Below are 12,256 nucleotides of genomic sequence, written 5' to 3' on the forward strand. Positions count from 1 at the left end.
ATACAGCATGACGATGGATAAGGCATTCTATAAGCCCATTGACGGTAGTTTGAGCAGAAGCATTGCATGCAGGGAAAGCAAACCCATAGCCAGAGTAGGTGTCTATTCCAGTTAGAACAAATTGCTGCCCCTTCCATGTAGGGAGTGGTCCAATGTAATCAGCCTGCCACCATGTACCTGGCTGGTCACCTCGGGGAATGGTGCCATTTTGGGGGCTGAGTGTGGGTTTTTGCTGCTGGCAGATTGGGCACTCAGCAGTGGCTGTAGCCAGGTCAGCCTTGGTGAGTGGAAGTCCATGTTGATAAGCCTATACATAACCTCTATCCCTACCACCATGACCACTTTGTTCATGAGCCCACTGGGCAATGACAGGAGTTGCTGGGTAAAGAGGCTAACTGGTACCACAGAACAGGTCATCTTATCCACTTGATTATTAAAACCTTCCTCTGCTGAAGTCACCCTCTGGTGCGCATTCACATGGGACACAAATACCTTCATGTTTTTTGCCCACTGAGAAAGGTGTATTCACATAAATGTTCCCCAGACCTTTTTGTTTCTAATTTTCCGGTTATGGTCTTTCCAACTCCCTGACAATCCAGCCAAACCATTACCAACAGCCCATGAGTCAGTATATAAACACACCTCTGGTCAGTTCTCCTTCCAAGCAAAATGAACAACCAGGTGCAATGCTCGAAGTTCTGCCCACTGGGAGGATTTTCCCTCACCATTGTCCTTCAAGGACACCCCAGAAAGGGGTTGTAGTGCTGCAGCTGTCCACTTTCAGTTGGTACCTGCATATCGTGCTGAACCATCTGTAAACCAGGCCTGAATTTTCCCTTCCTCAGTCAATTCACTCAAAATTAGCGGCTTTTCTGGTCACTCCATAAATGGGCTGGAGTAGCACACCCAAATGAGGAATATGTTGTCATCCAAATCCAAAGAGACCAACTAGGCGTTGAGCCTCTTTTTTGGTTGTAGGAGGGGCCTGATGCCACTACTTATCCTTCATCTTAGAAGGAGTATCTTGACATGCCCCACACCACTGGACACCTAGAAATTTCACTGAGGTAGAAGGCCCGTGCATTTTTGTTACATTTATCTCCCATCCTCTGACACACAAATGCTTTACCAGTAAGTCTAGAATAGTTGCTACTTCTTGCTCACTAGGTTCAATCAACATGATATCATCAATATAATGGACCAGTGTGATGTCTTGTGGGAGGGAGAAATGATCAAGGTCCCTGCGGACAAGATTATGGCATAGGGCTGGAGAGTTGATATACCCCTGAGGTAGGACAGTGAAAGTATATTGCTGACCTTGCCAGCTGAAAACAAGTTTTTTCTGGTGGTTCTTACTAATAGCTATTGAGAACAAAGCATTTGCCAGATCAATATCTGCATACCAGGTACCAGGGGATGTATTGATTTGCTTAAGCAATGAGACCACATCTGGAACAGCAGCTGCAATTGGAGTTACCACCTGGTTGAGCTTACAATAAACCAGTGTCATCCTCCAAGGCCCATCTGTTTTCTGCACAGGTGAAATAGGAGAGTTGAATGGTGATGTGGTAGGAATCACAACCCCTGCATCCTTCAAGTCCTTAAGAGTGGCAGTAATCTCTGCAATCCTTCCAGGAATCTGATATTGCTTCTGATTTACTATTTTGCTAGGTAGGGGCAGTTCTAGTGGCTTCCAGTTGGCTTTTCCAACAATAGGAGCCCTCACTGCATGAGTTAGAGAATCAATGTGTGGATTCTCCCAGTTTCTCATTGTGTCTATTCCAATTATGCATTCTGGGACAGGGGAAATAAATACAGAATGGGTCTGGGGCCCCACTGGACCCACTGTGAGATGGACCTGAGCTTAAACTCCATCGATCACCTGACCTCCATAAGCCCTCACTCTGACTGGTGGACCAGAGTGACATTTTGGGTCCCCTGGAATTAATGTCACTTCTGAACCAGTGTCTAATAATCCCTGAAATATCTGATCATTTTCTTTTCCCCATTGCACAGTTGCCTTAGTAAAAGGCCATCAGAATCCTTGGAGAAAGCTTGGAGGAAGATTAACAGTATAGATTTGTGGCAGTGTAACAGGGTTCTCCCCCACAGGGACCTGGCCTCCTCTTCATTCAAGGGGCTCTGTGTCTGTAAACTGTCTCAAGGCTGGAAATTGATTAAGGGGCTATAACTCTGTGTTTTTATAATTCAAGTTAGACTTCTATTCACTTGATCTAGAACTTTTTTGTTTATATAGCTCAAACAAGAATTTAGTAGACTGACCATGTATTGTATTTCTAGGTACCCCATGATTTACTAGCCAATGCCACAAATCTTTGCAAATCAGATTATTTTGACTCCTGCTTTGAGTTTGCTCTCTGTTATAATAGCCATGTCCACCCTGTCTTTGGTGATTAAGTGCTGCCACCTGGCTTTTGCCAACTCAGAAATCATCCCCATTGTGTTTAAGGATTCCAGCTCAGTGACTGCAGTTCCCACAGTAATATCTGACCTACAGAGATGTGCAACTACAGAGGTCATCTGGGATGATGGTGCTAGTCTCACAAATTTATTTCTGACTGTTCTGGTAAAAGGTGCATCCTCCAGACATTCCTGGGCTGTAAGAGAAGGCTTTGCATGATAAATTCACTCTAATACTCCATTCTCTCTAAGCCTCTGGATCCCCTCATCTACATTATACCAGGGTAGTTCTGGCATTTCAACCTCAGGTAATGTTGGCCACCTTTTGATCCACATTTCAGCCAACCATCCAAACAAACTGTTAATGCGTTTTCTAACCACTTGAGCTATAATATTGAATGTAGAATTTTTGCTTAGTGGGCCCATGTCAATAAATTCAGCCTGATCAAGCCTTATATTCCTTCCACCATTATCCCCCATGCTTAAAAGCCATTGCCACACATATTCCCCTGATTTCTGTCTGTATAAATTGGAAAACTCACACCGTCCTTTTGGAGTATAATGTACCTCCTCATGTGATACTTTGCACCTCACCTTTAGGGGCCTGTTGGGACTTTTGTCTAGTTATAGGTCTGGCAAAAATGAGGGATTGTGAGGGTGGGTCATGAAAAGAATTAGAAGTCTCTTCCAAGCCATTTGCTTCAGGACATTCATTTGAAGTTTCATCTGATGAAACAGGATTAATTACTCTAGGGCTGATCCCTTCAGGTGAAGGTTGGGTGGCCAACTCCTCAAGGCAGACTGGTGGCTATGTCCTCAAGGCAGACTATTACAGGGTTATCTAGAGAAGACTCAACATGACCTAGGGTTTCAACCTTGCTACTGACATCATTATGCATCCATATGTCACCATCCCATTTTTCAGGATCCCACTCCTTTCCAATCAATGCCCTCACTTTAAGGGCAGATACCATCCAAGATTGAGATTTCTATTTACATTGTAAGATTGCTACTCTAACAATAAGATTCTGCTCTGAGTTTCAGAGACCTCAAGTCTACGGCTACAGAAAATAAGATTTTCCTTCAGGACACTCACAGAAACGTGTACATCTGTCAGACAGTGCTTAAGCTTCTCATTTGAAACCTTAAGCCCATCCCTTTCACTCCTTAATGTATACAGTGTATCTAACAACAACCCGCCAACATCTCTATACTTACTATTTCCACAAAACTCTATAAAGGTGTCAGAAACATTATCTGCCAGAGCCTGGCTTCATACAGGTGAAGCATTAGAAGAATTGAATGGTGATGTTTTGACTATCTCTTTTGCCAACTCCATGGATTGGCAATGTCATTCTGATTATGGGAATCAGAGTCCTTAGTGCCTTTGAGTCTAGTCAGTTTAGAAAACCATTCATAAAAATCCATTTTTGAGATTCTCTTTCTTATAACCACTCCTGGTACCAAGTTGTATTGGTTAGGGTTCTCTAGAGAAACAGAATCAATGGGAAATACTCATAAATATAAAATTTATAAAAGTGTCTCACATAACCATGAAAACATAGAGTCCAAAATCTGCAGGGCAGGCTATGAAGCTGACGACTTCAATGGAGGGTCTGGACAAACTCCACAGGAGAGACTCACCAGCTGAAGCAGAAAGAGAGCCTATCTCTTCTGAATCCTCCTTATAAGGCTTCCAGTGATTAGATTAAAGATCACTCATTAAAGAGAACACTCCCCTTGGCTGATTACAGATGGAATCAGCTGTGATTGTAGCTGACATGATCATGATTTAATTCTATGAAATGTCCTCATAGCAAAAGACAGGCCAGGACTTGCCCAACCAGACAAACAGGTACCACCACCTGGCCAAGTTGACACATGAACCTGACTATGACAATCTGAGTACTCTATTGATTCCATTGGTCAATATTTCTATCTTTATACTGTGCCTTATTGTTTTCTCCACGGTAGCTTCAGAATATGCTTTTAAGTAAGATAGGGGAGGCCTCCCACTTCATTTTTTAAATTCAAGATATTTTTAGCTATTCAGGGCACCTTTCCCTTCCAATTAAATTTGGTTATTGTTTTTTATATTTCTACAAAATAAGATTTTGGGATTTTAATTGGTATTGCATTACATTGGTATTGCATTGGTGTTGCATTCAATCTGTGAATCTCTACCATTCTTTCTTTGGTATGGTATAATGCAATCAGATAATGAAGTGAGAGGAAAAAGATTTCACAGTAACTGGTAAGGATGAAGGGGAAGAAATAAGGGATTTCGAGAGCATAAGTCACTTGTAATGAAGTTTCTGAACTTTAGGGGACCTCACACAGTCAGAATGCTAAAGGGAGCCAGATCTGAGGAGGGGTGTAAAGGAACTGTAATTGTACCTGTTTTATTTCCTTTGCTAAAGAGTTCTATGATTCTTTAACAGAATTTGTAAATAAATGAATAGTGATAGGTATAATAAAGGTATGTTTCATCAAGCTAAAAAAGGTGCTTTTAAGTTTTCATTTTGAAGCCTATAAACCCTTGCAGCATTGTTTTTAAAATCCTGTAGAAGTAGATGAAATTCAACTAATTAAATGTCCCAATACCCATCCTGGGTCTTATTTAGAGTGTGCCCCAGGGTAATATTTATTTATACAACCTATGAAGTTACTTTGTGTAGCCTAGACATTCCAAGAAATATATTTTAAAGATCACAGGTATATAGTGCACTTTCGTCTAGGTTCCCTCATATATTTGCTTTTGTAGTTCTGAAACAACTTGTAATTGGAGGAATTGTCCAGAGGTCTGTTGGTTCCTTTGGGTCTTGGAAAACATGTAGCCTCTTTTCTTTCTTCCTTTCCCAGTTTAATAAGGCAAACTATAATAAACCCTTCACAGTAATAAAACTTCATCTTAAATGGCTACAAACAGTATAATGGCTACATTTAATTCAATTCATATTTGGCTGTTTTAATATAATATGCCTTCCTTTGATAATTTAGTTTCTGGCTAACCTAATCTTGTTATAATGATTACATCTACTTGATATTGTTAACTAAAATCTTCATATTCTGAGTTTAGAGAATTTCTTGAGCTCTTGAAAAACAGATAATTTAATTCTTTTCTTACCATATCTTATTCTTGTCTTTTAAAAAGTCTTTCTATTTTCATTGCCTTTAACTGCTTTTTTCTCAAAATCAATTTATAAGTAAATAATGATTTATAAAGCAAAAAGTAGCAGTTCATTAACATAGTACTGGAATAAAGCAATTCTTTGCTCAAAGAAAATCGAACCATTCTCTTCTTGCTTAATATAAAATGCACTCAAATTAATAATTTATTTAGTTATACTGATTTAACCAAATTAGTTAATGCTCATAACAAAGGCTACAATTTACTTTCTCTTTGGAAAGTGTTTTTCTTATTGGCCATCTTCCATTCATGTCAAATGTGGAAATAGGAAAGTAAAATATTTTGTGCTGCATTTAAATTATTTTCTAGCAAGGAGAATAGAATGAGCTCAATCTTGCATCACTGGAATCTTTGGGGGTTCCGGGGAAGAAACTGAGAAACTGGGCTCTTTTTACCAGGTCATGAATGTGTCATCCACTTGCACTGAATAGAGGAAAAGTCACTGCAAATGTTCCCCTAGAGTCCCCTAATGGTTTAGGGATCCTACTGGACACTACCCATCCCACCCCATCCCCAAAACAACTTGACAGTGGACCTTCCTTTCCTGGGCTTCTGAGTCCTTGATGTTGGAAATCACCTGGCTCTCTTCTCCATTTCCCCTACATTACATTTCTCATAGCTTCATGATAAAGGTGAGGCTGACAATTGTCTTGCTTCTTTTATTGAAATGGTTCTTAGTTTTATGAATAATATGAAGTCACACACAGCTTCTCTTTGTGCAATTATAATCATTGTCTATGATGAAAATGTTGGTATCATGCTTCTTTTGGTCACTGGAAGGAATACTCAAATTGGGCTGCAGTTCTGAGATATAAAATCTTTCACTGGCCATTTGAAATACAAGAAGAACAAGGTGTTGCCTTTTAGGAAATCCATTAACTCCAGGTCTTCATGTGTCTGATTTATATCCTTATCTCCCCACAATGTATGTTAGTTTCTATTAGTTTCCAAAAACTATATTAACCAAAAATTCCTTTGAGGGAAAAAGTTAGCATTAGATCAATTTGTAAAGACACAATGCAATAAATGACTATGACAAGCAAATAAGGCAATGTTTCCACATTTTCCGGACATTGATGTGGTTTGGCATGTACACCTTTGTCCTCTTCCTGTTACACAACCAGAAATACATCGACAGAAACCAATGCAACTTATGGGCCAAATGATCTAAAAATTTAAAAAGTTATTCAGGTGGCTCCGGGTTTAGAGTTTCCCTAAAATATGGACTTTTTCAAGCCCATTATTGTTTGAAAGTCTGGACTACATCAAAAGAGGTCAGTAGTTTATTCTTGGTTGTGGTTCAACATTGGGAAATATCAGAAGTGGGAAATAGAAGGGAGAAGCAAAATAATTTGAATGTAGAAAGCAAACCCAGTCCCTTAGTTGAGACAAGGCATAAGAGACTCAGAGAAGAGGCAGTGTGAGAAGGCAGCTTTATGGGTCTGGTAGGTAGAAGACCTGCTTTCCAAAGTGGACTCTCATCTCAGGCAGGGTTTTTCAAGACAAGCTCAAATCTTCCCACCTAATGTTAACCACATCAAGTCCAATACATTCTTCAAAAATAGGTACCCCAAATGATCATGAGAAGAGAAAACAGTAGCTTTTCCAAATTGAGTCACCACAATTGGAAAATCTGGAACGCTGTATGGAGAAGGAGATTACCTGAAAAACCCTTTGCAGGTTCAGAGCACATACTAATCCTTTACGTCTAATCTGAAACTTAGTCCTATTAAATGTTCAGTTACTTTAAATTGCTGAGATTTTAAAAATTGTTTCTTAAGAAAATAATTGCAAGATATTTGAAGTATCTGAGAAGACACTGCAGCAGCTTTTAAATAATTCCAATAAAGCCCTTAGTCATTTTACTGTATTATTTGTTTAGAAGTCCCTACCTGTTCAAATGATAACCCTTTGAGTTCAAGGTTTTTTCCTCATCTTTATTTCTGAGCACTCACACAAATATTGGGGCAAATATACACTTATCTTGAAAGTATAGGTGAGTTATCATAAGGAAATTTTGCCCATACATCTGGAGAGTTTTATTGACTAGCATTCTTGACTTACTGGCTGGCACTGCTGCCATTAGATTCCATTCATTCTCCAGCTTTCCGCAAGAGTAATCTGTTCTCTGGACCTCCCCATTCTTCCCTTCCATTCTCTTCCCTGCCTGCTGCTTTCTTGCTTCTAATTCTCATCAGTCATCTGAAACTCTTCTCACCATTACCAATGACTTTCTAGCTGTCAGATTATTGAAAAGAAAATTTTTTAATCTTCATCTTAATGAGCTTTACTATGATATCTGACAATGCTGACCATTCTGCTCTTTTGGAAATTCTCCCCTTGTTTTTCCTCCACCTGTTCTAGAGGTTTTCTTTTTTGACCTCCAGTATGACTGTCTCCCTCTTTTTTTCTGTCCTTTAAATGCTGTTGCAATCTAAATTTTGCAATCACATTCCACTTCCTTCCCCCCCTGACCTACTCTCCTCTCTCCTCCCCTCTTTCCCCCTTCCTTCCCTTCCCTCTCTACCAGTATTTTCTGATTTACCCCGATGGTTTCTGAAACAGGATATTCAGCTCAGAAAATACTCCTGAGATCCAGACTTCTCTGGCCAATTATCTATTTTACATATCCAACTTATTATCATTTCCTCCACTTCCTTGAACATCTGCTCTTCTTCCACTATTCCCTTCCTCAAAGAAACACACCACCAACCTCTTAGTCACCCAAACAAGAAAGAGAAAGCTAGCAGTCACCCACAACAACTTCTTCCCATTTCCATTCTACCTAAATCCACCAGTCCCAAGTCAGTTGAACTGCCTTAATCTACCTCTATTTCTCCCTCCCTCTCCATTTCCACCACAGTTTTATTATTTCCCTTCTGTATTAACATACATGGATCACATTTGGCCTCCCTGACTCTATCCCCAAGAAATGCATCTTTCACTACTGTTAGTGGTCTATTAAGACAATGGTTTGATCATGATAATTCCCTGCTTACAATTCTTTAATGGTTTCCCTTTCTTTAAAGATAAAACTCAAACTTCTAAAATTGGGAAGAATTCAACCTGAAAAATAAGAATAAATCAGTGTAAAACAACTAATCTGGACACAGTCTTTTGTGATGTGCCCTCCATCTATTTTGCTACCCTCTCAGATATATCTCGGCATGTATTTTCTGTATAGAAATTTACCTCTCTGTCTTTTTACATTCTTCTCCCTTTGCCTGGGAGCCCTCTTGCTGCATCCTTATGCATCTGGCTAACGCCTACTTAGCCTTCAAGAACGTAAGTCAAATATTTTACCTCCTCTGGAAACCTTCCTTTGATGACCTCCTTTCCCCCACCCATCCCTCTCTATATTCACAATGTTTATTAACTTATATTATCAAACTTTCTCCTCCTTCATTCTGCTGAGCTTCTTATAATGTTTGGCATATAGTGGGAATTCAGTGGATGTCTGATGATTGGATGAATGAATAAACAAATGAATATCAGACCAAACAATAAGGGAAAGTAATATGGTGTAAAGAACAATGTACAATGTGTTGTAAAACAGTGTGGAACTTTTGGTTTGGGAGTTAATCTGCTGTGTGATTGAAATAATCGCTTAGTCTTTCCAGGCCATTGACTCTGATCTCTTTTACTAGGTATTCCTATTAGTGAAATAGATTTATTTTTAAATGGGTTAAATGACATTCAATCTAAGACTGATACTACTCCTGGGACAAGTTGGGTATAAGTGTGACACTATGATTTTTAAATTTGCCTTTCCCTTTTCTTGTAGATGGAAGTCCTTACACTTGGTGGGTTGGCAAAGCCAATGAGAAACACTATTACTGGGGAGGCTCCGGACCTGGAATTCAGAAATGTGCTTGTGGCATTGAACGCAACTGCACGGACCCCAAATACTACTGCAACTGTGATGCCGATTACAAGCAGTGGTGAGTGCTCAGTGTCCCCCTTTCGGAGCCTGCCCTCTCAGTGTGCCTCTAGGTCCAATTAATTAGATCGAAGAGAAAGTTTGAAAAGTGCTGAAATAATAAGATAGTAGGTTAGAAAGTTTGGAGCTAACCAAGTTGACAAATGACAGACACTTTTTGAAAAATATCAAAGCAGAAAGGGGTCAGTGCTACAAGGGTATGTATTTAGAAATAAGCACATAGTTGATGTGTTCATATTTTATTCAGAGAGAAAAAGAATGAACCAGTGATTTGCACTGTAAAAACGTGCTTTGTAACATTAAACGGGGATGGGGAGAGTATTCCTGTGCGCATGCCTGGGAGCGCCCCTCCTGTGGTGGGTGTCACTTGCTTCTTGCAACGTTTGCTTTATATATTTGGACGGGGGTGGGGAGGGGGGAGAAAAAAATACTTCCTTGCTCTTGTCTTCAGCAATAGTGCTTCCCTGTCTACTTTTTTTTTTTCATGTCTTGAATAGTTTATAACTCTTGATATAAATCAGAAAGATCTATTTTGGGTTCCTTTCATCGCTCTGCTGGCTCTTGTCCTCCTTCACAGCAGATGGCTGGATCTGTGTCAGTAATAGATAAAAGGATAAAATCAGCTGTCATTCCTGTAAAAAAGTGATCCCCAGAAGTTTAGGTGTATAAGAATATAAACCAAAAGCAGGTTCTTTCCGAAAGCTCACATACTGTGCAGGCTTCTCACATGTTCAGAAGCTTTGGGAGTTTCTCTCTGTTCCCTTCCTGCTTCTGGACAGCCCAAAAAGCAGACCCTAGAATTTCCTCATGTCACTAACCACAATTTACTTTAGTCTACTTCTTTATTATATCATTTAGGACCATTTAGGAGGCAAATTAATTATAGCACTTAACTGAAAAGTAATTCTTATAATGCAAAGTTTTGAATTCTCAGTAGGATGTCTACTCATTTTTCAAAAGTATTTTCTTTTAATGAATGAAATTAATTACCAAGGCTATATTTTTTTATATATGTATATAACATATCTATAAATACTCACAAATAGCAATTGTTAGTCTTTCATTGTGACTTTATTGTAAATAGAAAATTGTGATAAGAGTTTTTAATTTTTACATTTGGAAGACGTAACCCCTCCAGCACCCTGCCCTCTGCCCCTCAATCCACCTCCACCCCACTCCCACACACACTATATAAAGATTGGAAGTCAGGAGGATGAAATTGAAAAGCCATGGGCTTTGAAGTTAACCTTTCATTCATTCCATCAGTCAGTCAGTCATTTACTCAACACATACTTATTCAATGCCAGTGTGCCAGGAGTCTTCTAGGTACTGAAGCACCGGGGATAAAGCAATGGATGATAAGAACAGAAATCCCTCCTGACTTTCCTTCTTATAACCACTTTGTACTAGCAGATGTCTTTTCACAAGTCACTCAGACTCTCTCAGGTCGATTTGCCTATTTGACATTGATATATACTTATATAAAGCAATTTATTTTTATCAGACATCACACTATGTGCTAGAAATACAAAGATGAATAAAGTATGCTATTATCCTCGAGGAACTCATAAACTAGTTGGAAAAACCACAGACACACAGAAATAGACAATGTAATATACTATGATCAGTGCTCTAATAAAGACATGCATGATGCAACAAAAACTGGTGGAAGAAAATTTAGGCCTAAATGAGGGGTTGAGAAGGGGAGTCAGGAAAGGCTCCCCAGAAGGAGGGATGCTTGAAAGAGAAGAGTCTGTTTGACAGACTCTTTCTGCCAAGGATCACCTTGGGGAAGAAGCCAGTACAAGCACAGCCCGTTTGGGAGACATTAAGTGCAACAGATTTGGAACAAAATATGGGGAGGAAAAGAGGAAGCACAGAGATCAGATGAAATGGTATGTAATATAATACCATTTTCAGGGAATGTCAGAAGCTTGGATTTATCAGCAGTGAAGCAGTGTGGAAGTAGACTGGGAAGGCTAGGGGCGGGGGGGAGCAAGAGGATATTGCGATGGTCCCGGAAAGGCATTGAGGGCTTGAGGTAAGATGATGGCATGACAGTGGAGAATAGGGGAAATATATATATGTTAAATTTGGGGAGTAGTACCTGCAGAACTTGATAATGAAGCACAAGAGAAGAAAAATGGAGTCCAAGTAGGCTCACCTTTTTTTTAAGCTGAGGATTAAGATTTGAGAGAGTAGATGATGAGTTTCAGCTTTGAAAATGTGAAGTTTGAGGCATCAGCATAACATTTGTGTGTTAAACCAGTGGGGCAACATTAGTGGGGTTATAGGTAAGAAATAATGATTTCGGAAAAAATTATTTGCATCTGAAACTATTTCAAAGATCATATCTGAATTCAGGTCACAGAGGAAAAGACTTACTGCAGGTGTATCTACTCTCCCTTCATTCACAGGTACACTCCTCTAGCAAACTTGGATTGAATTGTAGCATTTCCCAGTTGTTCAGGGCCCTTGGTCAGCGCTGACATCTTGTCCCTTTTGGATGAATAGCAGCTAAAATACTTTCACCTATTGCTTCTGTAAAGTTTGTCTAATATCTCATAATATAGGCACTGATCTTTATTTTTAGAAAAGTATAATGACTGTTTCTAATAAATAATTATTAAAATAGTTTTCTCTTTTTAACACAAGGTAAAAAGCTCTTGGAGGTGCCTTATTGGTCTTTGAACTCACTAGTCCCT

The 12,256-nt window shown here is 39.4% G+C and overlaps 1 protein-coding gene across 1 annotated transcript in view; it reads left to right on the top strand.

The window, feature by feature from the left end:
- Positions 1-12,256, top strand: part of CNTNAP2 (contactin associated protein 2) — a 1,376,829-nt gene that overhangs the window by 903,541 nt on the left and 461,032 nt on the right. The window contains exon 12 of the mRNA XM_077159101.1: positions 9,396-9,552. Within this exon, the coding sequence (XP_077015216.1) occupies positions 9,396-9,552 (157 nt within the window). The remainder of the gene's footprint in view (positions 1-9,395; positions 9,553-12,256) is intronic.

This window comes from Tamandua tetradactyla, chromosome 1, assembly GCF_023851605.1.
Source record: "Tamandua tetradactyla isolate mTamTet1 chromosome 1, mTamTet1.pri, whole genome shotgun sequence".
NCBI lineage: Eukaryota > Metazoa > Chordata > Mammalia > Pilosa > Myrmecophagidae > Tamandua > Tamandua tetradactyla.